Below are 25926 nucleotides of genomic sequence, written 5' to 3'. Positions count from 1 at the left end.
GCTAGACTAGCTGGAAAGTTCTATAGTTTTGTGATCAACGAAACTAGAGCAAGAAACTGATTCTGAGGCCCTTTGGGTCTTCTTTGCTGCTCAGAGAAGCTGAGGCAGCTTTCAACCTTTCCAATATTCATTCTTCCCTCTCTCCTTATAAACAGAACTTCATTTTTTTATTGTTGTTGCTGGTGGTGTTGGTCGTGGGGCTGGAACTCAAGGTCTGGACACTGTCCTTGAGTTTTTTCACTCAAGGCCAGTGTTCTACCGCTTAGAGCCACAGTGTCACTTCTGGTTTTCTAGTGGGTAATTGGAGATGAGAGAGTCTCATAGACTTTCCTGCCTCGGCTTTGATCCTCAGAGCTCAGGCTCCTAAGTTGCTAGGATTACAGGTGTGTGGCACCAGTGCCCGGCCAGAACTCCATTTCTAGTTGAGGTAGCAATGTGCCCAGCTATAAAGCAATTTCCCAGGCTCTCTTGAAGCTGGATATGAGCACATGATTCAGTTCCACCCACTAAGATATATTTCTTATTTGCAGTACTGGGGAATCAAACCCAGGGCTTTTGCACATACTAGGCAAGTGTTATGCCACTGAGCTACATGCCCAGCCCTTTCAACCAATAAGATATACACTACATCCATAAACCACTTAAGCCAACTCATCCAACTTATTTATACCCTTTGTTCTTCCTGACTGGAATTCAGTGATATAATGGAGTCTAGTATAACAGCCATTTTGAAAACAGAAGTCAAAATGCAGTCATGCTCCACATGATGTTTCAGTCAGTCACCAGTGTTCGTGGCATAAGGTTATAATGGAGCTGAGTATTTCCCATAATCCAGTGCCTTGGTAACCACCATAAAGTCACTGTAGTGCAACTCGAATGCTTGTAGTAATACTGGAATAAGTCAACTCACTGTGCTGCCACTCATCCTAAAAGTACAGTGTGTACAATTCCACACACTACAAATATTTGATAATGATAGTGAATGGCTATACTGCTAGTTGCTGTAATTCCTATATTATTATTTTGATGGTACTAAAGTTTGAGTTCAGCGTCTTGCACTTGGTAGACGAGCACTCTACCACTTGAGCACAGTAAGTAAGAGCATGTTTCCAGCCCTTGCTTTATGATACTTTTCAAACTGCTGAGAAACTTTTTAACTGTACTCCTACTTATAAAAAATGTTTACTATAAAACTGAGTAATGTGTTCCTCCAGGAGCAAACTCACACTTCTTGTGTTTATATCTCTTGATTGTGTCAATTTCTCTTGAGTTCAATCTAATCTCATGTTACTTTGTTCATCATGGCCCTAGAAACAATAGGAACTATGAGATGGACAGACTGATGATAGATAGATAGGAGGGTAGATTAATAGATTGAATGATAGATAATGCAAAAGTGGATAGATGGTAAAAGGTGAGTAGCTGATAGATTAATAGATTGAATGGGTGGGTATATGTAGAGAGATGATAGATGATATGTAGTAGATAGATAGATAGATACATAGATAGATGCTAGGTGTATAGTTGGCTATAGCTTTATATAAATACACCTAGACTTCCCACATCAGATAACTTCTTGTTATGTGACAGAAAATGAGAACTAGTTAAGCTACAGAAGCTCATTTCTGTCATATATGGTGAAACACGTCAGCTGAGAAGATATTGAATATGTATGATGCACTTGGGCACCTCCAGGAGCTAAGTAGCAGGGAGCAACCCTGACAGGGTACCTGCCCCACAGAGCTCACAGACCAGCTGGGAGACAATAACAAGTGAACAAAGACTCAATTTATTATAATTTTCTTTGCTCTGAAGGAAATGGAGAAAAATCTAGGTACAGTTGATGGTTCTAGGCTGACTAAGGAACTATTGAAGGGGAAGAGTGGGAAAATGTTCCAGATAAGAGCAAGTAGCGCATGCCAAAGCTTTTGATGTCAGAGGAAAGAAGGAGTAGGTAAGGTTGCAGCTGGTGGAAAAGGGCTGAGAGGTGTTGCATCAAGATGGGAGAGGCAGGGCTGGGAATATGGCCTAGTGGCAAGAGCGCTTGCCTCCTACACATGAAGCTCTCGGTTCGATTCCCCAGCACCACATATATGGAAAACGGCCAGAAGGGGCACTGTGGCTCAGGTGGCAGAGTGCTAGCCTTGAGCGGGAAGAAGCCAGGGACAGTGCTCAGGCCCTGAGTCCAAGGCCCAGGACTGGCCAAAAAAAAAAAAAAAAGATGGGAGAGGCAGACAGGCCCAATCATTCTGTGGTAGGTGTTTAGGTCATGGAGGGCTTTTAGGAGAATGTTGCCCTTGAAGACCATCTTCAGTCCTGGATTTTGTGGGCCTGTTGTCTACATAGAGATCTTGTCAACATGGCTGCAAAAAAAGGCTGCTGTTGGGATCCAATGGCCAATAGGAACTATAGACCTGGGAGCTAGTCCAAGCCTGTCACACAGTAGTGTGTGTCTTCTACTTGCCATCCTCTCTGAGCCTGTGCCTCCTCATATAAAAACAAAACAAAACAAACCAATGAAAGCCTCAAAGTCATACCTAGGAGAGCTGAGAGGAGGCAATGCATGGCTCTCACAATGCACTGAGAGCCCCACTTGGCAGATAGTAACTGCCAGGGTAGGCATGTGCAATGCTATTCTGAGACCCATCAGAACCCCAGCACGCCTCTGTGGGATCTCTCTCTTTCGACTTCCCCTCGCTTGGGGGGGAACGGGCTTGTCCGCCCCTTCCTGGGTGGCCCTTTATCGCTCTCACGTGGGAGCGATGGCCACAGGTAGCCTTGTCTCTCTCTCAAATTCCCCTCGCTTGGGGGGAAGGGGCTTTTTCCGCCCCTTCCTGGGTGGTCCATTATCGCTCACGAGGGAGCGATGGCCACGGGTAGCCTCGGTGGCGTGTGGTCGCAGGGTGCCCCAAAGCCGCCAAGAACGACACGGACGCGTGGGCACCTGGAGAGAGCCTCTAGGGCTTCTGTCTATTCAAATGAGGAACCTCCCAGATATACCCTAAAGGCGGGCACAAGAGAGGGGCCCCTGATTGGTCCCAAGGAGCTGTCCCTTAAGTGATGTCAGACTTCCTTCTCTTCCGGTTAAAGACAGGAAGGGGAGGGACAGGCTGAGGTCAGCTGTGGCCCCTTAAAGGTGCAGCTGACCCCAACACGCCTCCTCCAGGACAGAGCTTCTCCAGCTTGGCACCAGGGTCATCTGTCACCCTCAGTTTTCTGGTTCAGAGGCCTTCTCAGTACATGTCTCCATGGAGACAGATTCCACAGGCCACACCTGGACAAATGGTGGCATTTTGGAGGTAGACAAGCCTGAATTCATATCTCCCCCAATTTTCTATGTAATCTTTAAAACTCCCCCCAATGAGTTTATTAATACCAGTACCCCCCACACCTCCCCCTGATGAAATAAAAATGTGCATAGAGACCAAAGAAGATTCAGTCACAGCCGCCAATGTGCAAAGATAAAACTCAATTTATCAATATTTTATATTAACCTAGTCATGCCCTTGTATGTCTACTAAAGAAAAGTTCTGGTTGGAAATTCTGGCTCACCTAGACTACTTCCAGCTTTTAAACAACAACAAAACACTCGGGCCCTTGGGAAGTTTTAACCAGGCTTGGGAGTGTGGTCTCTGTCGCTTGCTCTTTCCCTGCAGATGGTCCCGACTCCTCAGAGGTGGGGTACTCTGACTTATTCCATGTGGCACAGCTGGTCCTAGGCATTCGCATGCCCAGCCAATGCCCATTGTACTGCCATAGCCATGGCCTTTGTCCTCCTTGCTCCACCCCTAGGCCTTCTCACTCACCTACCCCCTCAATCTTGTCTCAGCTGCACCGTTGTGGTTTACCTGGCCCAGGTGGCTGCCTCTGACATCTACCCGGTCCCTTCCTCAACAATTTTTCGATTTGCTTGCTGCTTAGGCACCGTAGTAAGTATACTAAGGTTTGAATATCTCAGATCGCTGCCTCCTACCAGCTTCTCCTTTACAAGCTGCTCTCTTCCTTGTCTCTGAGACCTCTGGGGGCTGGCTCATGCATTTCCACAATCCCCCCACCCCTCCACATACACACAGTTTGGTTCCTAGGCTAGTAGTTCTGCCATAAAGTTAAGCCACCCAATTCAGTTATTCATTACTTTCTTATTCTAAGGGGCATCTGAAGACAGAGCAACAAATCCACTGTCCCCATACAATGTATCCATGGTAAAGGAGGATAAAAGACCAAAGGAAGGATGAGATGGGGAAGGTGCTTCATTAGGGTCTCAAAATAGCCTCCCTATATAATTCTTAGTAACTTCTTAGTGACCACAAACCAGTGACTTGCTCACATTCAGTATGGGGTTAATGAGGTCCCCTGGGATGTACCCCTTCGCCATCCTGGAAAATGAATCACCTATCAGGCTGTCTGTCTAGACCCATCTCTCCCCACAAGGTGTTATACATGGGATGATTGAAGGTCTTGTCCTTTAGGTAACATTGTCGCCTTCAAGGTAATGTTAAAATGTACTGGGACCAGAGGTGAGGTTTCTCTTCTGGCCTTGAGGACACAGCAAGCAAAGGAATGGTATAAACTCCAGGCCTCTCATTTTCCTGCAGGTAGCACTTCACACTGACCCAAAGGGATGGCAGCCAACACAAGAGGCAGCAAAGCCTGTTCAAACTTGCATCTATTTCCTAGGCGACCGACAGGGGTGCAGGGAGGGGATGAATATCTTGGGCTTCAGGAAGAGCCCAAGGTCTTGAAGAGGGAACGAGAGCCCTGCCTGCTCTGGCTAGTAGGGATTATTCAAGGTGTGCTTCATGATGGTCCGGATTGCCATCCACATCTCCTGGGCCGTGGGGATGATCTGTGAAGCTGGCAGCAGGAAGCCATATTGCCCTGTGTCCCGGAGCTCGAAGCTGAAGGCATATTTAATGCCACTGTCATAAGCCCAGTCCACGGTGATCCCACTGGCCACATCTAAACCCCAAAGGGCCCCAAACAGAAAGAGAAGGTGTGGTCAGAGGGTAGAGAGGCACTCCAGAGCCAAACCCCCACTCCATCCCAACAGTCCCAGGCTACTCCCAGCCCTCTACTCTACCCATCTCCCCACCCCCCACCCTCCACCCCCCGCAAAAACAAAGTTCCTGGAGGCCATCAGACTGTGTTTCCTTTCAGGAGACATTGTCATCAAGAGCTGTGCACAGAGGTTACAAAGAAGCAGCTTCCTGGGTACCACTGCCCACTTGTCTGTACAGATGTGAAAACAGATTTGGCCCAGCCTAGCTAGATCTGTGGTCCTGCCCTATGTCTAGCCAGTCCTCCCAGGCAGCTCAAGCGTCACCTGCCTGAGCTCAGGTGGATGTGGCTTACTCACAGAGGGTGGTGCTGATACTGCCAAACATGTACTCGATCCCATTCACCTCGAACAAGGCCTTGACTGCGTCCTTGGCAAGATTATACTGCAAATGATAGCCAGAAGTAGAGGCCAGGGCTCCAAGGAGCTCTCTAGCTTCCCTGCTCCCTCAGCTGGGGAGAAACATGGAAGCCAACTGTGCAAATAGCTCTTGTGAGAAGGGAGCTAAGCACTGCCAGGGCATTTTGTTTTGTTTTGTTGAGTTTTTGTGCTGATCCTGGGGCTTGAACTCAGGGTCAGGGCGTTGTCTCTAAACTTTTGTATTCAAGGCTAGCATGCTGCCACCAGTTACAGCTCAACTTCTGGCTTTTTGCTGGCTAATTGGAGATAAGAGTCTGAGGGACTTTCATGTCCAGGCTGGCTTTGAGCCGCAACCCCCAGATTTCAGCACCCAGCAGCTCCTCCAGTTTTGAACTTGATCAAAAGTAGCTGTCGACCCATTGGTCCAGACTCTCTTTGGGGAGTGATATAATCCTCGGGTTATGTGCCAGAGACAGGGTTTCCCTCCCCATGAGCCCTGAGCAGCCCATCTTACCAGCTCTTCCTGGTTTGAAACAGGCTCCAGAGAGTGGCCATAAGGGTACATGAGCATCTGAGAGTAGCTGTGGATGGAAATCAGAGCCTTGAAGTTCCCATGGCCTGTGATGAAGTCCACAATGGCAGCCACCTCGGGCTCTGACTGAGGCGAGGGCCCACGATAAGTCTCTGAGCAGGGGTTTTTGTTGGAACCATTTCCTGGAAGTAAAATGAAGCCCCCTCAAAGGGTTGGAATTCCCAGGTGTGACAGAGACAGTTAGAGCCCATAAAACAAAAACAAAGCCTGCATGCCTCCCAGCTTCCTTTGTAATTTGGTTGAGGTCATATGATTGCTTTGGACCAATGAAAATGTGAGAAGACATGCTACGTCACTCTTGGTTTAAGGCTATTAAGCACAAAGGTGACTTCTCCACATTCTTTCTGTCTGTGGTGGCTGAAAGCAAAACATTCTCGATAGAAGCAGCATTCCTTCGTCATCACTGGAAAAGAGCTTCCAAGAGTCACCTGCCCACACTGGTTGGTCTATAGTATGCATGCCAAATAAACTGACAGTGTTAAGCCACCAAAATTCGGAGGAGTATTTTTAAAGAATTATTTTTATGTGTGTACCAATACTAGAGTTTGAGCTAAGGACCTTGGCGATGTCTGTTAGCTTTTATTTCATTCATTCATTCATTTTTGTCAGTTATGGGGCTTGAACTCAGGGCTTGGGCTCTGTCTCTGACCTTTTTCAGTCAAAGGTTAGTGCTCTAACACTTGGAGCCACAGCTCCACTTCCAGTTTTCTGGTGTTTAATTAGAGATAAAAAGTCTCATGGACTTTTGTGCCCCGCTGGCTTCTCAGCCCTCTGAATAGCTAGGATTGAAGTTGTGAGCCGCCAGCACTCAGTATTGTTATTATTACTATTATTGTTGTTGTTTTGGTTTGGTTTGGTTTTTGCTCAAGACTGATAGGCTACCATTTGAGCCACAGATTCAATTCCAACTTTTTGGTACATAAGAGTTTCACAGACTTTCCACCTTGGGCTGGCCTCAAACCACGATCTCTAGATCTCAGCTTCCTGAGTAGCTAGGATTACAGGCGTGAGCTATTGTATTGGTGCCTGGCTTGGAGGAGTATTTGTTATTGCTGCATCACTTGGTCTCATACATCAGAAAGCAGAGCCACACCATGACTCAGCAACATTAGAGCACTGATGGCCCATCTTTTTGGTAAATTCTGACTGCCTTTCCACTGGAAAGCAGGCCTGCAGAGGAAACCCTGTCCCAATCCCTGTGTCTCTTTGGGGGCAGCAATCCTTTGACGCTTTCTGGGTTTGCTGCTGGTTGAGTGCTCAAGCTTTGTTGCAGGAGCTCTATGGACTTGGGGAGCCAAGGAAAGAGAACAGATCCCCGTGGTCATTGAGGCTGGCCTAGGGAACCACACAAGCAGGAGGCCTTTGCTAATTCTGCCTGGGGACCCTTACTTGGAGGACAGGGCAAAGAAGAGTCATGCTTCTATTTTTTGACAAGTTGCACTTGTCCCCATCTCCTCTTCTTTGCTTCCTTATCTCTTTCCTTCTTCGGTCACGCACATTGTATGATCTTCCTCTCATTGAAGGCCATGTTAAAGAGGGCTAAGACAGGCTGGTCAAGACTTGTAGATTATGGGAACATGAGAAAGGATTTTTCCGTTCCTCTTCTTCCTCCTCTCTGAAATGGAGGGAGCACCCAAGTCCAGTCCAGAGACCAGGGAACTCCTGGGCGTCTGAAATCTCCTGAGGACGCCAGAGCATTTCTCTTGCCTTCAGGGACAGTAAGCTAGATCAAAATGGCCCTCACCACAAGAACAGGTGAAGCAGGCACAGCAAGAGACTGTCTCCAGACAACTCATGATACAAGCAAATTAAAGGCAATAAGAAAACCATAAACAAAGTCTTTCTGCCTGCATCACCAACCCAGGCACTTGCTGTTCCTGGCCCTAGGCAGCCTAGAAGCCATTCTCTCACCAGGGTGCACATCCCATCTTGGTTGGGAACATGCCTACAGAGCAAAATGGTGAGCAGCAGCCCACCAATATGGCACAGGCCCTACCAACAATGGCCCTGTTTGTTGTGTCTGCTGGGAGCTTCTGCACCTGCTCTACTTGATTAATGACAAATAGCAACAGATGAGCAGAACAGAGGATGCTGAAAGCTTTGTCTATGTGTGCAGCCCACGCAGGCAAAGCAGTTCCCCTGCCAACAACCAGGTGGCTTTGCCCAAATATGGAGAAATACTCCAGGCCATTAGTTCTGGTTGGAGCTAAGCAGAATAAACTAATCTTCCCTCCAACCAAATGGGAATTAGCTGCTCGCCTCTCCAACATTCACAGTCAAGGTCCTCTGAGCCTGTATGTTTCACAAGTACTTGCTAATGGATTCATTAGCTATTTATTTTTCCTTCTCTAAAAATGTAATTTACAGCAAAGGGAAATCTCTGAAAGGACATGGTAAATTATTAAAAGCCGTAATCTTTGGGTAGTGAGATTATGGGAGCTTTTTTGGCCCCATTGGGCTTTTTTCTCGATAATTGTTTTTTACATTGTGTACATACAGATTTTCTTTCTTCCTCTGGAGAAACCTGCGAAAGTTATTTTCTTCAAGAAATAATTTGTCTTTCTACTTAGCCGGGCTAATCTCAGCATGTGAGCACTGACTGCAAACAGTCTGAAAGGCCCATATGAGTGTTCACCCAGAACAAACCAGGTCACTTTGGAGGGAGAAACATCTAATTGTATTCAGTCATGTTTCCACATGCAGCCCAGACAGACTCCCACGGGCAGCCCCACCATGTGGGCTGGGGGCCTTGCACCCCAGTGCTTCACAACTGTCTTAATTTTTCAATGTAAACCAACTCCAAGAAACCAGATTTTCAGAACCACAGACAATCTAAATCTACAGTGTTTGGTTACTGATTTAGCCATCAGCCTATGGCACTGCCCCTTATGGAGCCAAACTCTGTCCCCAGCAGGAAATACGGCTGCCACCCTCCTCCGGGGGGCTGAGGGACTCTGCTCCTGAGACTTTGCCCTAGAGATTTTGTCTTGGCTAAAACCAGCCTCCCACTCATCAAACTACTGCAGGCCTGGGATTCACAGGCCATCTCTGGGGTCTCTGGAGTTCTCAGTTTCCCTATGGAATCCCTGTGTCCCTAGCACGTGAAGGAGAGAGACACTCAGGGAAGAACACCAAGAAGTTCAGGAGAAAGCTACCCAGCGAGCAATGTGATCATACAGCCTACAAGTATATACCACCAGCTCCACAACCCACCAGCTCCGAATCACAAAGCAACGAGTCAAGAAAAAACAAAAATAAAAAGAGAACTGGGCACCAGTGGCCTATAATCCTACCTACTCAGCAGGCTGAGATCTGTCTAAAGTTTAAAGCCAGCCTGGGAAGACAAACCCAAGAGGTATCTATTTCCAATTAACCACCAAAAAGCTGGAAATGGAAGTATGGCTCGAAAGAAAGAGCACCAACTTTGAGCAAAAAATGCTGGACATTCAAGCCCTGATACTGGAACAAAAATAAATGAACAAACAAACCAAGCTTCAGCCTGGAAAGATTCAAGTCACAGGGAATGAATTCAGGGCATTTCCTTAGACTGTGCTTCCTTTACAGAGAGTCTGGGGACCCTGTGGGCAAACTGTAAACTCTGACTTTTGAACAAGTCGTACGACTATTTTGTACTACTGTGGGCCTCTCTCAGCCCTGTTTGAGCGCTTGAAGTTCATCCCCATCTGGGAGCCCCGGGCTCCTATTTGTGTGTCCCATTTGGCACACATGCAACCTTTCACCATATCTCACAGTCAGTCTTAGTCATTCTTAGCACATGCTTGCCTGGCGAGGTCCATGACTCATATTAGCTAATGATGTTGTCCTTGCCTCACAAATTCTGAGTCAATGCAATCCAACAGAACCTGCTAGGGACCACCCAGCCCTACCCCACAACCTCAGAGTGTCATACCTCCAAAGCCTGACTTCCAGTTCCTGTTGAGGTCCACACCAATGCAGAAGATGCCTGGTCTGCTTGACTTGTTCTTCCGCCACAAGCGGTTCTGAGAAAGTCCAGGTCAGGTGACCTCATTCACTGTGCCCACTCCCAGGGATAGGAGCGCTGACATCCTGACCCATGAACGGGGTCTGGTGGGGCAGAGAGGAGCAAAGGGAAGGAACCTCTAGGATAGGATGGGGCTGAGCGAGCCAAGACTGTAGATCAGATACTGATTGGAAGGTTAAAGCCAGGCTTTGAGCAGCAGGCAGGAGGTTGCAGGGCACAAGGCCACAGGCCTACAAAGCCCTCAGCCAGGCTGTCTGTAGGAAGCCCCTAAAGGGGCCAGCTCCAGAGGCATGGTAACCTAGCCCTCACCCCAAGCTAATTCCCCAGGTGCCCTCACCATGGTGTGGGTAAAAGCAAACCCATCTGGGTTGGTGACAAGTTCTATGAAGATATCCATGTCGTTCAGTGTATTGGTCAGAACAGGATCTTTGCCGTATGCGCTGACAATCTGCAGAAAGAAGGACAGATAAGAGGCCTTACTAGCCGCTCAGAGGTGGAGCAGGACATTTGCACAGCCAATAACTACAGGAAGAATGGCATCAGGCCACCTGTATAACCCCTCCCCCCATGTAGAAATAAAGGTTTGGATTTGAAATAACTGGAGGCTAGAGAAGAGACATGGATGCTGTACTACATAAAGTCACAGCACATGGTAGCTGGCCTGAAGATGCAGAGAGACTAGAGCACCCCGAATTTAGAGGAAGTGAGTCTAATTTTTGGACTGAAGTTTGAGCAGCCCTTCCCCACTAGTTCCATCCCCATCACGGCTGCCTCTCAACTGCTGGTCCCTGCTGACCTTCTTGGCAGTCCAGATGCCGGTGGCATGTGTGATCCACTCCCGAGAATGAATGCCAGTGTCAATCCAGATGGCTGGGCGCTGAAACCCTCCAGTGCTGAACTGGGGGGGGGGGGGGGGCGGGGAGACGGAGAAACAGACACCCAGACAGAGGTATGTCCAGAGACAGTGATGTTGCTGTCTCTAGGCTTCTTGGGAGGCCTCACCACCTAGAAAGGATCCATGTATTCTGTGCACTTAGCCCAAGGGAGAGGATGCACACAAGTAAGTACCTGTGCGTAGGCCCACGAAGTGCACACATGGAGGGAACTCTGGCTTATGGTGGTACACTTGCAGGGCAAAGTGATCTGCCCAGAGCACAAAGTTCAGAGTGTTGGGAATGTCATCAGACTATGGGCCCATGTTTGCCCCAGAGATCTGGGTAGGAGTCTGAGACTCAGCACTTCTGACACGCACGCTCCCTTGCTGGACAAGGTCTGAGCTTTAGAGACTACAATAGTGTCTTGTCCAGGATGGAAGCAGAAACAGATGAAGGGTCAAGTTAGGAAAGGGCCATGTGGCTGTTTGAGAACATCCATTGGACCCTTGGCAAGGCCAGCAGCACTTGTGTGCCCTGGAACTGGCATGGAGTGCCCCACATGGTCCACATTCCCGGGTTCCCTTTAGGGCATGTATTAAGAATTGTTTTCCAGTGGGCTCTGCACTCGTCCACCTGCTTCCTTCATGGCCAAGGGCACTGCAGTTGCCACAGCTGCTCAAGTTCTGTTCCAGTGGCCCTGTGAAGGGCTGGCTGCTTTCCCTGGAAGCTCAGTCATGGGACTCTCTGAGCCAGATGACTTCCTCGGTCATTGTCACGTACGTGAAGCCTCTGCATACCTCTTTTTGTATGTAATAGATAAAGCAACCAAACGAACAGGAAGAACATTGACTGGCCCATTCACCCTGAGTCCAAGGCCACAACTGTCTCTCTGCTCCATCTCCTTAGCAACCCTCCTACTACTTCCTGACACCACTGTACCATCACCTGGCCACACCTACAAGGGTGTGTCCCTAAATGACACATCGCAGAGTTCATGGGTCATAGGAGGACAGTAGTATACAACATCTTTTCTCTGCCCCGAACTCCCACCTTTTACCTTTGGTGAGGTTTTACCTTTAGGACAAAAATGGACCGATTTTCAAAGCTGTTGCCGATGTTAATTTTGGAGACGAGATCTGAATGCTCAGTTCCAAAGTTGTCCATCCAGTTATATATCTAAAAGCAATGCAGTCTATCAGATTGGTAATTGAGTAGTAAGAGAAGGGAACCTCAAATGACTCTGAATTTTCTCATTCTCCCATTCCACTCTCTTCATTGCTATCCCACTTTCCCTAAAAGTCTAAAAAAAAAAAAAAAAAAACCCACCAAATCAAGTATTGAAAATCCCAGCTGGGTGCTGGTGGCTCACATCTGTAATCCTAGCCAGTGTGTCTTCAAAAAAGTTCACCAGACCCCTTTCGCAACCCAGAGCTAGGCATGGTGGTACACACTTGTCATCCCAAACTATGTGGAGGTTCAGGCTGGGAGATTGGGAGGAGGGAAATTTCAGACCAGCGGGGCAGAAAAGTCAACATCTCCATAGAGGCAAGCTAGATGCAGTGGCAAGTACTTGTGATTCCAGCAACAACGGTCAGCCTACAGTGTGTGGTTACAGCTCAGGCACATACCCAGGTGGGAATCAAGAAACTGCCTCAAAAGTAGCCAGCAAGTAACCCAGGATGGTGTCAAGTGGTAGAGTGCCAGTCTACCCAGAAATTGCAAGTGCCTGTGTTCAAGCCCCAGGACTGCAAGAAAATGGAGGAAGAAGAGGAAGAGAAGGTAAGGGGGCAAAAGAAGGAGGAGCAAAAGGAAGGGGTAGGAGACAGGGGACAGGTAGAGGAGGAAGAAGAGGAAGGGAAGGAAAAGAAAGAGGAGGAGGAAGTGGTAAGATAGTGGTGGGAGGTAGAGAAGGAGGACTAGGAGTAAAACTCTTAACAGGCCCTCAGAGATCAGAGCAGCGAGCCTGGCAGGTTGCCAGTGCAGTTATGACTTTGCCTGGAAGAACAACAGTAGCTGAGCCTCCTCAAATCTCCAGACATGGTTCTCTGCTGGAAATTCTCTCTTCCTTCACTCTTTGGCCACACAGTCCATTTAACAGATCTCTCACAAACCCCTAGACTCTTAGTCCATTGAAGGTAAGAATTATATTTTATCTCTGTCATCAATAGGTGAAAGACTACATGAATTCATTCTCTTGTCCTTTCAATGCACATAACTGGATCAAGAAATAGAAGCAAATGGATCTTCTACTCTAGGTCTTACAAAATGAGAAAAGTACTTTGCAGGAAGCAATGAGAGCAGTGTCTTGATTTCTTTCTGGAGTCATCAGCCCTGTGCCCTTCTTGTGAATTGTCCCTTATAAACAAGTCACCATTGGCCACACCTGCTCTAACTGCTATCGCTTCTGCAAGTGAAAGCAGCTCTTGTTGATTCTGCAAGAATGGCTCTCCAATGTGCCTGACTTCCCACCCCTCACACCTGGGGTGAGCACCAGGCCTGGTCACAGGAGAGGTCAATGGGATCTCAAGGGAGATCCTCTGCCTATTCTGCTCTGGCCTGTGATGGGTCTCTACCTTAGTGTGCCTAGATCCTTTTTTCAGCTTGGTACCTACTTAGTACTACACTGCTGAACTTCCATCCCCCCTCTTTGACTCATGGCTTCTAGACCTCTTTTTTTTTTTTCCTCTGGAGTTTTTGTTGTTGTTGTTATGTTTAAGTGGTTGTACACAGAATTTGTCATTCAACAAAGTCGTTTATAAATACAGTGCGTCTAGACCTCTTTTGAAAGCTGCCAGCCTGCCTAATTGACCCTTACTTAATCTCTTCTGTGCACTCATCAAGTTGACGGTCTCCAATAGAGCACTGGGTCTCAGCCTAGAGACTCCTTGGAGGCTCAGAGACACAGAAAGCTTGAACTTTGCCCAGACAGACCTACCTCATCCAGGGTGTGGTAAGAGGAGTAGCTGAAGCTACTGGTGCTGCGTTCCAGCCGTCGAGATTTCGCCATGGCTTCTCGCTCCTCATCCAGCAGCACCTAGGAGATAGGAACATACATTGGAAGGCAGGACCGAGTTGAGTCATCTGGCCTTTGCTGAGCTCAGCCTCGGCCAGCTGTATTTAAACAGTACCCACACAGGGGAATGAGCCCCATGAATGTGAGCTACATCTGGAATGTGGTTGCTAGATGGTTCTCCTTGACATCCATGTTGCCATCTTCCAAATGAACACAGGACACGGTATCTGGAGAGCTAAGGCTGGCTTTGCTACCAACTTGCTTTGGAACTTAATGTAACCTTAGTTCCCACCAGCTAGAGCAGGGGTGACCAATAATAACTCACTTATTTATAAGGAAGAATATACAAGGAGGACATAGATCTTTTTGTGGATGCAAGGTCTTTCACAGGACAGTCCTTTCTGTCCACTCCAGAAGAACTCAAGACACTAGTCTCATTTTCCCTGTAACGGGCATGGATATCATCTACTCGATTATTGCCATTATCTTCCCTATTTTATAATGAGACAGCGATTATCTGTCACGCTGCCTCACAGTGTGAGGCAACATAATGTTGGATATGAAGGTGTTTGGGAAAGGATAGGCATTGTTTACTCTCAACATTGCCTTTACTCTGTACAAATTACAACCCACACTGACCTACGGCCACTCTCTCGGGAATAGCAGGTTTCTCAGACTGCCAATATCACACACATCCCTACCCCCCAAACAGCCTAGACAGCTGGTATCCAAGCCATTCTAAGAGCTAGGTATGGATAAAGCCAGTCCAAATCATGGTGGGTGTGTCTTTCACCACTCTCTTAACTGCTGCCTAAACACAGCTTAGGTGAGTCTAAAGCAATGCCTTTGAGACCCATTTGTTGTTGGCACTTCCCACTGGGAAGGAGTCAAGTGCACAGGTTGGGTTCACTACTCACTGCTTACCACCCACACCATTCTAAATGCCATGAGCACCTGTTAGGATAGCAAGATTAGGATCTCAAGCAATTTTCCCCTCTATTTTTGCATCTTCACAATATGCTTCTACTACTTCAATGATTAAGGACTCTTAATGAACAAATATAACCACAACCAAATGCTCCAATGGCTAATGTGAAGTAGCAGCTGTGAGCTCTTCAATCCAGGGGTTGGAAGAGAGAGGCCCCACATCCCTGACTATAGATGAGTCTGCTGTCCAGTCACTCATCCCTGAGGGCCTGGTCCCCTTGCTTACAAATTGCAAGTCCACAGATCTCAAAATGGGACTGGAAACCAATGTCTGAGGCTCAGATTTAATTGCAATCTTTCCTTAGCTGGGTTGGCCAGGCTAGGGGTCCCCACTTGAGCAAAGCTGGGATTAATGGTTAAGTTAGACATGGTTGATGGAGTCCTTTTTCTCACCAGCCACTCACAGGCAGGACCCTGAGAAGTTCTAACTAAAGGAATGTGTCTCCTCCCCAGGAAATCCCAGGATTTCCCAGGAAATCACAGAGGTCCACCATGACCAATGTATGTGTGCCTGCCATGGTAGGCCAGTTCAGCCAGCTGTGGGGAGCAGCTGTAAGAAGGACAACAGCTGGGCAGGGGCCTGTCTATTCCTGCTATGGCCTCTCTAGGAAGAAGTTTCAGGGTTTTCCCTTGCTTGATTTCCTCGAGTAGGCTAAGGGTCTGAGACAGGGGGTGGAGAAATTAGAAAGAAGGTCCAGAGGACCCCATTCTTCCACATAGCCAGGGACCCCCAACAGGAAGAGAACCCTTAAGAGGCTAGGCTTTGTTCCACAAAACAACTTGGAGGCAAATGAAAGATCTGGACCAAACTGCAAACAACTTTGCAAACTCCCTCCTCCCAGCTGGGCCCCAATTCCAGGAACATTAATCTACCCAGGCCCGAAAACTGCACAGATGTTTGCTCCCTTTTCAGGCCTAAAGGAAGAGAAAAAGCGACTCACCGTGGGTTTAAAATATCTAAGACAGCCCTGTTAGTCTCCTCGGGAAATGAAGGTGAGGGGAGACACTCAGCAGTAATCCCACCATTGCCTTCCTAGAAGCCATACCATGACAGGAGCAGTGATACCTTGGTGTAAACTCATTTATGAAAGGAGTGAGAAACAGTGCGGGCATTCGTGAGGAACAGCACCGCCAGGGGTGGGGGGAGGACACTGAGGGTCTGAAAGTTGAGCGGAGGCCTGCAGGAAGCCAGACCTCTCTGCAGCTGAGTTCCAATTCAGACACACACGCATGCATGCAAATCAAGGGAACATGTGGACACCCTGGGTTGGCAGCAGGTCCCTCTCCTGGGATGTCGGCTTTCTCTTCCAGGCTAACATTTGCTATGGAGGTGTCGTAAGTGGAGCAAGGTGACAGATCTGGTGCTACAATGGAGTCTCTCAGAGGTCAAAATGGAACCCCTGGCTTCACTACCCAAAGTCAAGATGAAACACCACATAAGCAACCATCATGAAGGCTGAGAAGGCAGGTGGTACAAGAACAGAGTTTGGTTGCAGGGCCAGGCTGTCTCCACTGAGACTGTGACAGTGTCACTAACTCAAGCAAATGATGAACTTCCCTGGGCCTCAGTTTCCCCTCATGGAATGTGGGACATGTTATCACATCCTTTAGCACATACTTTCAAGGATTCTCCTGAAGATGAGGATTCATCTCAGTTGCCTGGTATGTTGGTGCTAGCAAATGTTAGCGATGATGATGACCAGGACCATGACAAGGACAGCAGGGTGACACTAGGTCTCAGGGATGGATCATAATCAGCATGACTAGAGTAACCCAGATTCCCTCACATGAAACACGGCAGCTGCTGGAGATGATAACTTGGATGCAGTAGCCAGCACCTGTCCCTCATGTGGCCCAACAAAGGGGCCTGGTCCTCTCCTGTCCCTGCCCTGTAGATCCAGCCAGCTACTTCTGCCGTTGGGGCCTTGCCACTGATTGCTCCCTGCCTGTTGTCTCCAGCAGTCCTCTCTACTGTCCTCATCTTTACAGCTGCCACCCACACTAGACCATGCCATGCCACACCTGCCAATAGACCTTCCTCTTTTTAAAAAACCCTTTGTTAGGCAAACATTTGTTGAGCGCACATCATGTACTGGGCACAAGAAGCTGAAAGGCTACAAAAACAATCAAAAAAAACAAAAACAAAACAAAAACTCTGTCTGCTCCTAGAGCCTCTGGGAAGGCAGATCAACAAGGAAAGCCATTGGTTATGGAGGACAGGGAAGTAGTAAATGCCAAGAGGGGAGCAGGGATCTGGGAAGATAGGAGAGAAATTTAAGGTGAAGCAAGCCAGGTACTGGTGGCCCATGCTTTTAATCCTAGCTACTCAGGAAACTGAGATCTAAGCTAGCCAGGGCAGGAAAGTCCATGAGATTTGTATTTCCAATTAACCACCAAAAAGAGCGGAGCTGTGGCTCAAGTGGTAGAACACCAGTCTTGAGTGAAAAGCTAAGGGAGAGTGACTGGCCCTAAGTACCACACGTGTGTGTGTGTGTGTGTGTGTGTGTGTGTGTGTGTGAGAGAGAGAGAGAGAGAGAGAGAGAGAGAGAGAGAGAGAGAGAGAGAGAGAAGCTGGTACATGCCTGTAATCCAAACACTTGAGAGGGCTAAAGTAGGAGGATTCCAGGTTTAAGGCAGATCAGGGCTATATAACAAGACCTTGTATCAAAACTTCAAGATTGAAAGCAGTGAGCAAATGAGGTGCATGCAGTTATCTGCAGGAACAGCATTCTAGGGAAAGGGACCAGTCAAAGGCCCTCAAGCAGGAATCGGTCAAGCAAGCTCAAGGAATAGCAAGGAAGTCTACAACAAGCCAGGGACAGAAGGGTCAGTGACATGGGGCAGAGTAGAGCACTGACAACTCATGACCCCTTTAAGGCTGTGGCTTTTTCTTTGGAAGAGTTGGAAGAAACCACTGGAGAGTTTTAAGCAGGAGAAGAACACAATTAGCCTTGTGTAGTGGTGTGAGGCTTAAACTCAAAGCCTGGAAATTGTCCCGTGGCTTTTCACTCAAGGCTGGCACTCTACCTGAGCCGTAGCTCCCCTACCAGCACTTTTGGTGGTTAATTTGAGTCTCTCGGACTTTCCTGCTTGGGCTGATTTCAAACTGTAATTCTCAGATCTCAGCCTCCTAAGTAGCTAGGATTACAGTTGTGAGCCACTGGTGCCTGACTTCCATTCGTGTGTTTTTAAAGGACCCCTCTGGATGCTGAGAGGCAGAGAAGTCAAGGGTGAGACGGGAGAGAGCATTCAGACATCTACTGGGCTAATCTGGCTGTGAGCAGATGGCATGCTAGCCTAGGGTGGTAGTACGGGATTAGCTGAGAAAGACTTGGAGAGAACAGCCCAGAGGATTTGCTGGTGGGTTGGCTGTGGGCTATGAGAGAAAGTGAAGAATGACTTCAAGTTTCTTGCCTTGGGTGTATGGAAGGGTCCACTGCCGTTTCCTGAGCTGAGGAAAGCCCAGGGGAGGAGCTGGAGATGGGGGAGGCTCAGTTTGCACCTGTAAGATTTGTGCTGCCTATCAGATACTCTGAGGTAATGGAGAAGATGGCTGGCATTCAGGGAAAGGCACTGGCTGGAGACACGGTGAGGAAGTAGAAGGGATTTAGCATCCATACCTGGATGGGAATATGGAGGAGTGAGTTCTACAGACAGAGCTGGAAAGAAGAAAATGACTATGGCAGTGGATCAGCTAGATGAGGATGACCCCAGGACAGTTCAGTACCTTGGCTGCCCAGAGTTCACACCTGATTCAGGCAGACAAAAAACAAACAAACAGCTAAGTCTGCCAAAGACAGACACTGAGAGCTGACCTCTGTCTGAGTTGGGCCTAGAGTGTCATGGGCCATTATTAATTAAGGGCCTCTCTGGTAACTCAAGGGGTAGACAGACTGACCAAGGCAATGGGTGGTCACAGCAAAAAAGTGAAAAGCCAGTGGTTCCTGGAGTTTTGCTGTACAGGGGAAAGGGATGTGGGCTAGATGGGAAGGGGAGGGATCAAGCGGACTTTTGAAGATGGGAGAAATAACTTTCAATTTGTATGCTGATGGGAACAATGCAGTGGAGAGGGAGAATTTGATGATGCAATATTTACGCTAAATTATATTCTGCTGTAGATGGTCAGAGCAGGGGTGACTTTTGTTTTCTTCTGGTGCTTTTCTCCTATTTTGCAAATTATCTAACATGAATATTTATTAATTTTGTAATCAGAAGAAAAAAGCCATTAAAATCCACAGCACTGATTGCTGGTGCGAAGCTTTTCCGTGGTGACTCATCCTAGAGAGAAAAAAACAACAAAACAAAACAAAACAAAAACACACCAAAGGGCTGAAAAGAACGAGGAGGTGAAGCAAAATTAAATGCAAATAGAGCTCTCTTGGAATCAGATAATTTCTCGCCTGGCCCATTGCAATTTCCTCACCACCCTCCTGCCTGTCAAATATCTGCCTGGCCCCATCCCTCGCTCAACACTGTCACTGTCAGAGTACAAATGCCAATCTGATCATGCCAAAGCGCCCATGGCTTAGGAATAAAATCCTGATGCCTGCAGAGGGTCCACGATGTCTTTTTTTTTTTTTTTTGCAACGGGATCTAGCTTCATCACCAGTTGGGGCAAGAACCCCCTCCCCACCTCCCTTTCCTTCCCCCCTCCCTCCTTCCCAGCTCTTCAGTCACACCGTAATTACCTCCTTTTCCACACCAGGACTAGCAGTGCAGCTCTCATATCCGCTCCCATAGCAACCTGTGTTCAGCCACTCCATTGTAATCACCCATTCACTCCCTCCCTCCCATCCCCCACACCCTCCAAGTCCCCTGCACACAGCTCTAGATTTTTCTTTTTTTTTTAATCTTTGGGTTTCTAGCACCTTTCTCAATGTCCAGCACACAGTAGGCATCTCTGTGTTTGTAGGTGGGTTGAATAATGCACCCACCTCATCTTCCCAAGCTGCAGGCTGAGCCCTAAACCAGGAAAGAAGGGAGGTACTTTGCAAGCCAGGGAGCCCTTGGCTCAGACCTGTAATCCTAGCTACTCCAGAGGCTGAGATCTGAAGAACCTTTGCAGTCTTTGTCCAAAGTGAACTCAGAGAGCAAAGGTTTGCTATACTCCCCTTAGTCTGGCCCTAGCCATCAAACATCCTTCTTCTTTCCTCCTTCTTTCTCATACCCATTGATTTGACTAACACTTACTAAACCCCAACTAAGTAATATTACTCTTTTAATATTACTGAGCCTTAAAGGGTGGAGGGCAGGCAGCCAAGGAGACAAAGGTCGACCTATTAATGAGACCCCTCTGTACATGCTTATTCTAACCTGCCAGTGAACTGTATCGTTCTGCAGACATAGTCTGCCCACCTGAGGGCTTGCTCTGTAGAGGAAACTTTGGCAAATGCTGGGTTTGACTCGATCAACTGATAGTGAGGACAGACAGAAAAGCAGGCTTGTGTCAATGTGTGAAACAAGCCTGGTCTCCAACCACTACACAGCCCTTTCCATCGTGTTGGTGCCTCTGAGCCAGTCCCCTTTAAGATTCTTCCTCCATCATTGCCATAAATCAAGGAAACAATCATCGCTCCCCACTCCAGGCACCCTGACATCCACGGAATGATCTCAAGGATGGCAGTCAAAGCCTGACGCTTTGCAGCCTTCTGCCAGGCAGGGTTAGGGTTAGGATGGAGAGTTCAGAGCATGTTCCTGAGAAGGTCAACAAAGCCCCAGAGAGATTCGGGGCTGGAGACATCTGGGAAGGACAGGCAAATGACAACTCCAGAGGGACCACCAAGGTCTGTGCATATGTGTTTGTCAAATGCTGAGCCCCCCACATCCTGTTTTGAGGACACAGCAGAAGCAGAGAAATATGAACGTCAAAATAAAATAGGCTCAAAATGAGAAGTTAAGTTCCATTTCCTTTTGATGTGGCGGCCTCTTTTGTCTGTGGGAGTTTCTCCATTTTTGTTGGTGGGGGACTTAATTAAGGAATCATCCCACCCCTACATGTTGGCGGGGGAAACAGATGTGCCTGATGAAGGATAAAGGACTGAATGGATGTGAGTGTCACAGCCCTGGGGTCGCCTGGGAAAGGAATGCTGCTTAATGCGTTTATCCCTCGGCATGCGGTGTCAAGTGTGTGTGCCCTGGGAGGCTCCACGTTCCCACACTCAGCCCTTAGAGGAGATTACTGCTGAGCCACACATCTGGGAATGAGTCTGGGTGGATGCAATTCCACAGGTACAAGGGCCAGCCGCAGCATCTGCGGAAGGATGTAGCTGAGGAGGATTACCCTGAGCGGTACCCAAGAAAAAATGTGTTCCAGTAGGAATCTGTGCATCCAGCACATATCAGAGGGTCTTGGGGATATCCTTGTAGATGGAACAGATGAGCTGGAATTGCATGGTGTTCAGGAAAGACATTATTAGCAGGTACAGTGTCAAGTGGAGGGCAGAGAGGTCGGGGTGCCAGGATAGATTTCCCTTCATCCTCCTCGGTAGCTTATCTCCCAAAGCACTGCAGGGTTCCCCTGGACTTATTTCCCCATGGACCACCCCCCCAAGTCTGGCATAGCAGAGACACAATGGGGACAGGACAGAAAAGCAAAGGAAGCCATCAGAGGTTAGGGGAGACTCGGCAGTTTCCTTTTGTCTCTATCTTCCCCATTTCCTGCTTTGCTGCTAGCTACAAAGTCCTCCACAGGAGATGCACTCAAGACTCCTTCCTAGGGCCTCGCCATGAGCTCTCTCCCTGAACTCTGTCCTAGGTTTAAAGTTTCTGAGAACTACACAACTTAATTCCTTCCATGGTATGCCCATTCACATGTGGGGATACAAAAACAAATTGCCCACTTTTAGCCCATTTTTCTGCCATGATGGAGAAGAATGTGGAAGGCAAGACCCTCACCATACCAGATGGGACCTCACCTGGATGTCCTTTATCATGACGCTGTAGGCAAGGCCATGAGACCGCAGATACGCCTTGACGTCGCTCAGCTCAGAGAAGGGAACTCTCATGTCCACAGGGAGGCTGGGTCTGGCAGGCCCACGCCAGAAGTCCACCTGGGTCACCAAGAAAAGAAGAACACTTATGTTTATTGCTTTTCCCTATACAATGTTATAGGTGCCCTGGAGAGCCAGGGGGTTTTCTCTGATACTTAATAGGACTCCAATTCCATAATGAAAGCTCTAAGGTGAGCGGGAAGACAGAGACAAACAAGCATACTCTCCAAATGAGGAAAGTAACAGTCTCTTCTTTGATGCACCTGTGGCTCCCAGTCTCCCTTGCTCTCTCTCCCATTGTAACTTCACCTGGATCCACAGAGCATGAAAGAGTTCTTAAAGGGGAGAGTGTTCATCACTGGCACATTAACACAGACAAGGACTCAGGCAGAAAGCGGGAGGCCGTCATTGCTCCTGGAAAAGCAGAGCTCAGGTTCGGCACTGTTGTCACTTTATAAACTGTAGACACTTATAAAACGTCTCATTATAAGGACGTTCATACAAATAGAAGTAAGGGCTTTGGGCTACCCCCATAAATAGCTGGTTGTGTCTCCAGCTCTGAAACAAAATTCCTCTCCTATCATCGTAGAAACTGTTTCCCATTATGAAAACGTGTAGAGACAAATGTTCTTGAAACCAAACACTCCAGCTGGTAAGGAGGAACCCAAATAAAAGACAGGTTTGCTAAGCTAAGTCATTTCAATCAGAACGTAGAGGAGTCCAGTCCCAGTGCTGGATAGCACCCCACCAGGGACATCTGCACTTCCCATGTGGCTTTGGGACACTCCAGCTGTTTCCAGAATGCACTCAGCAACCCCCCCCCACATCTGTGACAGAGGGGAGGGCTAAAAAGAACACCCAACTTCGTAAGCCAGTGTTCGGGAGAGGAACCCTGTGTGATTTTCCCACAGTTTAGTAATCATTGGTAGATTCCTAGAAGGGCAAGTTTGGGGTGTGGAGAGCTGGACAAGGAGCCGAGGTGTAAGCGGCTGGGGGTGAGGGACAGCTGGCCCCGAACCCTGCGAAGTCCTCACCTTCTGGGGCTTCAGGCCCTCTAGATCCCTGAGAAGTGACAGCTGCTTCTCATCTTTGGCCAGGACTCGAAGAACCTGGTCCCTGGAAAGACATGGGGAAGGTAGAGGAAGCTGCAGAGGGTGCCCCCCTGGAGTTGGTGGCACTTGAAAAGGGTGGAGTGGAGAAGAAGCTCAGTGGTGGGGACCTGGCACAAGGGGCTCAGCGCTCTAAGAGCTAGACAATCCTTTAGCCTAGCATTGGTGGTCACTCCAAACCCAAGGCTAGATCACCCAAAGGACCAAATCAAGCCTATCAGAGAAAGAAAGGTGGCGGGGGCGAGGGGGGGAAGGACCGACGCAAGGGAATGGAGGGGAGAAAGACACAGATTGTACAAGGGTTCAGGGGAACAGTCATGGCCCTGAGACTGAACCTTTCTCTAGGCTGTGCCTCCTTTTCTCTGTGGAAAATGTATTGTTATATTCACAGGTGTCCTGGGGCATATACTAGAACTTACTATCATTTGAAAGACAACAATGACACATCTATTTGAGGCAGGGGTACATAGCCTTATAGAAACCACTAGATTCTTCAAGAAACAGAAAAGTTATGTACCCTTCACTCTCAAAGAAGTGACTATGACACATGATCTCAGAGGATTCCTGGAGCCCTAAAAATCACCTGAACCCTAGATTAAGAACTCCAGATTTGAGGAGGGATAATGACAGGGCAAGACTAGGGAAACTGAAGTAAGTTCTGGATGGGAACTCCACTCTAACTTCACCTTGGTCTAGTCCTACCAGGCCAGACACCACACACACACACACACACACACACACACACACACACACACACACCCCTCCCAGAAGGATCTTCTCACCCCCAGCCAGCCTTCCTTCCCACTGAACGACTCACCCTGTGAAATTCATCTGGCCCCAAGCTGATGCCAAGATAAAGCTGCAGACCAGGAGCGTCCGTCCATCCACAGGGGACAGCCCAGGCCCTTCCCTGGGGGTGCCCTGCATGCTTCTTCCTCCAGGCAGGCTTCAAGGGCTTTCCTTGTGCCCAAGCATGGTGCAGGCTCTGGACAGACAGACAGTACAACACATAAAGGCCAGCAGACCTGGCCTGAGACTGGGTAGTAGGCTGTGTGGGGACCCAACATGGGGTTCGCTGAGGTCAGGCCTTGGGGGAGCCAAGTCAAGTCCTCTCCCCACCCGCTGCTGAGGCCCATCTTCTCTTGGGATGAGCAGAAGGAAGCAAGGAAAAGGAGGCCATCTCCTCATCTTTTCTTTCCTCTCAGGGATGGGAAAGAGGTTGGCTAGGCCAGTTCCCTCCTGAACATCGAATCTTTCATCTCCAGAGAAAGAGGAGTAGTGAGTAGCCCTGGAATGACACTCCTTTCTTCCCTCCCCTGAAAAATTTCTCTTTTCCGTTGCTTGGCCTTCCCCATCCACTCACACTGTCCCCAGACCATATCTTCCTTACACAGAAAGGCATGGACGTCATTGAAAGGCCACTGGACTCAGAGACAGAGAACAGGGTGCTCAGGATCTGGGACCTGTGACCTAATCTAATCACAGTTAACTAACTCTCTAGTTAAGTGGGGTTAATAATATCTCCCCTCCCTACCTCACAGGGGCTTTGGGGCATTAGATGAGACAGCCTGCGTGAATAAGCCTGGCGAAGCCTACAAAATATAATGTATTATAATTTCAAAGGCATTGACCCTGAGTCACAGCTGCGGTCTGTATTAGGTCTGCAATGGAGGGGCAAGAGGGAAGAACAGAGAAGAGGATGGGGAGGGGAAAAAATAAGCATATATCATCTAGGGGAAAAAAACAACCCAACCAAGATGTTTTGTCTCTATCTTCTGGTTGACTACCTCCCCCCCCCCGCCCCCTCCCCTAATTATGGCCTGGGTGTAGTAGGAGGAAAGCAGAGAAGAAGAAAAAAAAAAGAGGCCCAAGTAACAAATTTAAAAGAAAATGTACTAGAGGTAGGACAAGACAGGGACAAAATCCACCCAACTTGTTGCACACAGGCTGCCAACAAAAGGCCACTTAACTGTCCCCAGAAGTTTTCAGAAGCCCCCCTCACCAGCCGTACTTTCCCAGAATGCCCAATTAACTGGCCATGTGCAGAGAAAGGGCTCTTCTGTTGCTAGAATGCCCTGGTCCTGGCCTCTCCTGCCCTACTCCATTACTTCATGGGTCAGCTGATGAGTTGCCCCAGGCTCTCCTAGAGCGGTGACCTTGGCAATTCTCAGACAGTAGCATTAGCAAAGAGTTTAAGGAAATGAGAAAGGAAAGCAATTATGCAAGCAACATGCAGCTTAAGCAGCAATGGGAATAAAAGAATGGGCTGGCGAACATTAAGTAGCTCAGGAATGAAGAACAACAAAAAAAAGTGAGAATAGTACTAGTCACCAAAAGCTCCCAGCATCTTCTTGTTCAAAAGCATCTTTTAAGTCAGTCACAATGAGACAACTATTCCTGGACTCTGGTTTAGGGATGAGAGAGACAGAAAGAATGAAAGTGAAAGCAAGAGAGAGAGAGAAACAGAGGGGAACCGTTTGGAATTCTTGAAAATTCTATGGCAGCACTTCCATAGAACTTTCTGTGATAATGGGAATGTTCTACATCCATGTTGGCCAGTACAGTAGTCATTAGATACTTGACGTGTGGTATACTTGGCTGAGGGCTTGAATTCTTGATTGTAATCAAATAAAATGTCAGTAGCTACAAGGCTACCATGTCGGACAGCACAGTACAATGGGAAGCCACCAACTGGAAATGCATTACCTCCGTGGGCTGAATTTGAAGCAAAGACCCAAAGCTCTGCTTCACCTAATGCTTCATAGTGGCTTCTCACTCATAGTTAATTACCCATTAATCCTTTGCCCAGTAAATAGGTACGGAACATTTACAAGGCACTTGCTGATGTCTAAGGAGTGAAATGGAGACTGACACTGCTCTGGCCCTTACATTTCTAATGTGGTAAGTAAACAATGAACTTTAAAAGCATACAGGTAAGGGAC

General features: G+C 48.1%; 1 protein-coding gene across 1 annotated transcript; it reads right to left on the bottom strand.

The window, feature by feature from the left end:
• Positions 1-4320: 4320 nt before the first annotated feature.
• On the bottom strand, positions 4321-25036 carry Cpa5 (carboxypeptidase A5). Its single transcript, XM_048340226.1, has 12 exons — positions 24955-25036; positions 23802-23969; positions 22910-22991; positions 21801-21935; positions 13822-13920; positions 11961-12062; positions 10808-10909; positions 10349-10459; positions 9919-10009; positions 5931-6130; positions 5357-5441; positions 4321-4959 (listed from the first exon to the last, which is right to left on the bottom strand). The coding sequence occupies exons 2-12, from the start codon at positions 23909-23911 to the stop codon at positions 4772-4774; spliced, it is 1305 nt and encodes a 434-aa protein (XP_048196183.1). The 5' UTR covers positions 23912-23969; positions 24955-25036; the 3' UTR covers positions 4321-4771.
• Positions 25037-25926: the final 890 nt, after the last annotated feature.

This window comes from Perognathus longimembris, chromosome 2 (assembly GCF_023159225.1).
Source record: "Perognathus longimembris pacificus isolate PPM17 chromosome 2, ASM2315922v1, whole genome shotgun sequence".
In the NCBI taxonomy this organism is placed as follows: domain Eukaryota; kingdom Metazoa; phylum Chordata; class Mammalia; order Rodentia; family Heteromyidae; genus Perognathus; species Perognathus longimembris.
Note: the sequence above shows the minus strand (reverse complement) of the source record. Positions and strands in the feature narration are given on the sequence as shown.

Coding starts and splice junctions, on each gene's coding strand:
- Cpa5 (XM_048340226.1), bottom strand. CDS start 23,911: ATGCAGGGCACCCCCAGGGAAGGGCCTGGGCTGTCCCCTGTGGATGGA. Junction 12,063..13,821: donor CTTACCACACCCTGGATGAG/GTAGGTCTGTCT, acceptor CATTGCTTTTAG/ATATATAACTGGATGGACAA. Junction 10,010..10,348: donor TTGCTTTTACCCACACCATG/GTGAGGGCACCT, acceptor GGACTTTCTCAG/AACCGCTTGTGGCGGAAGAA.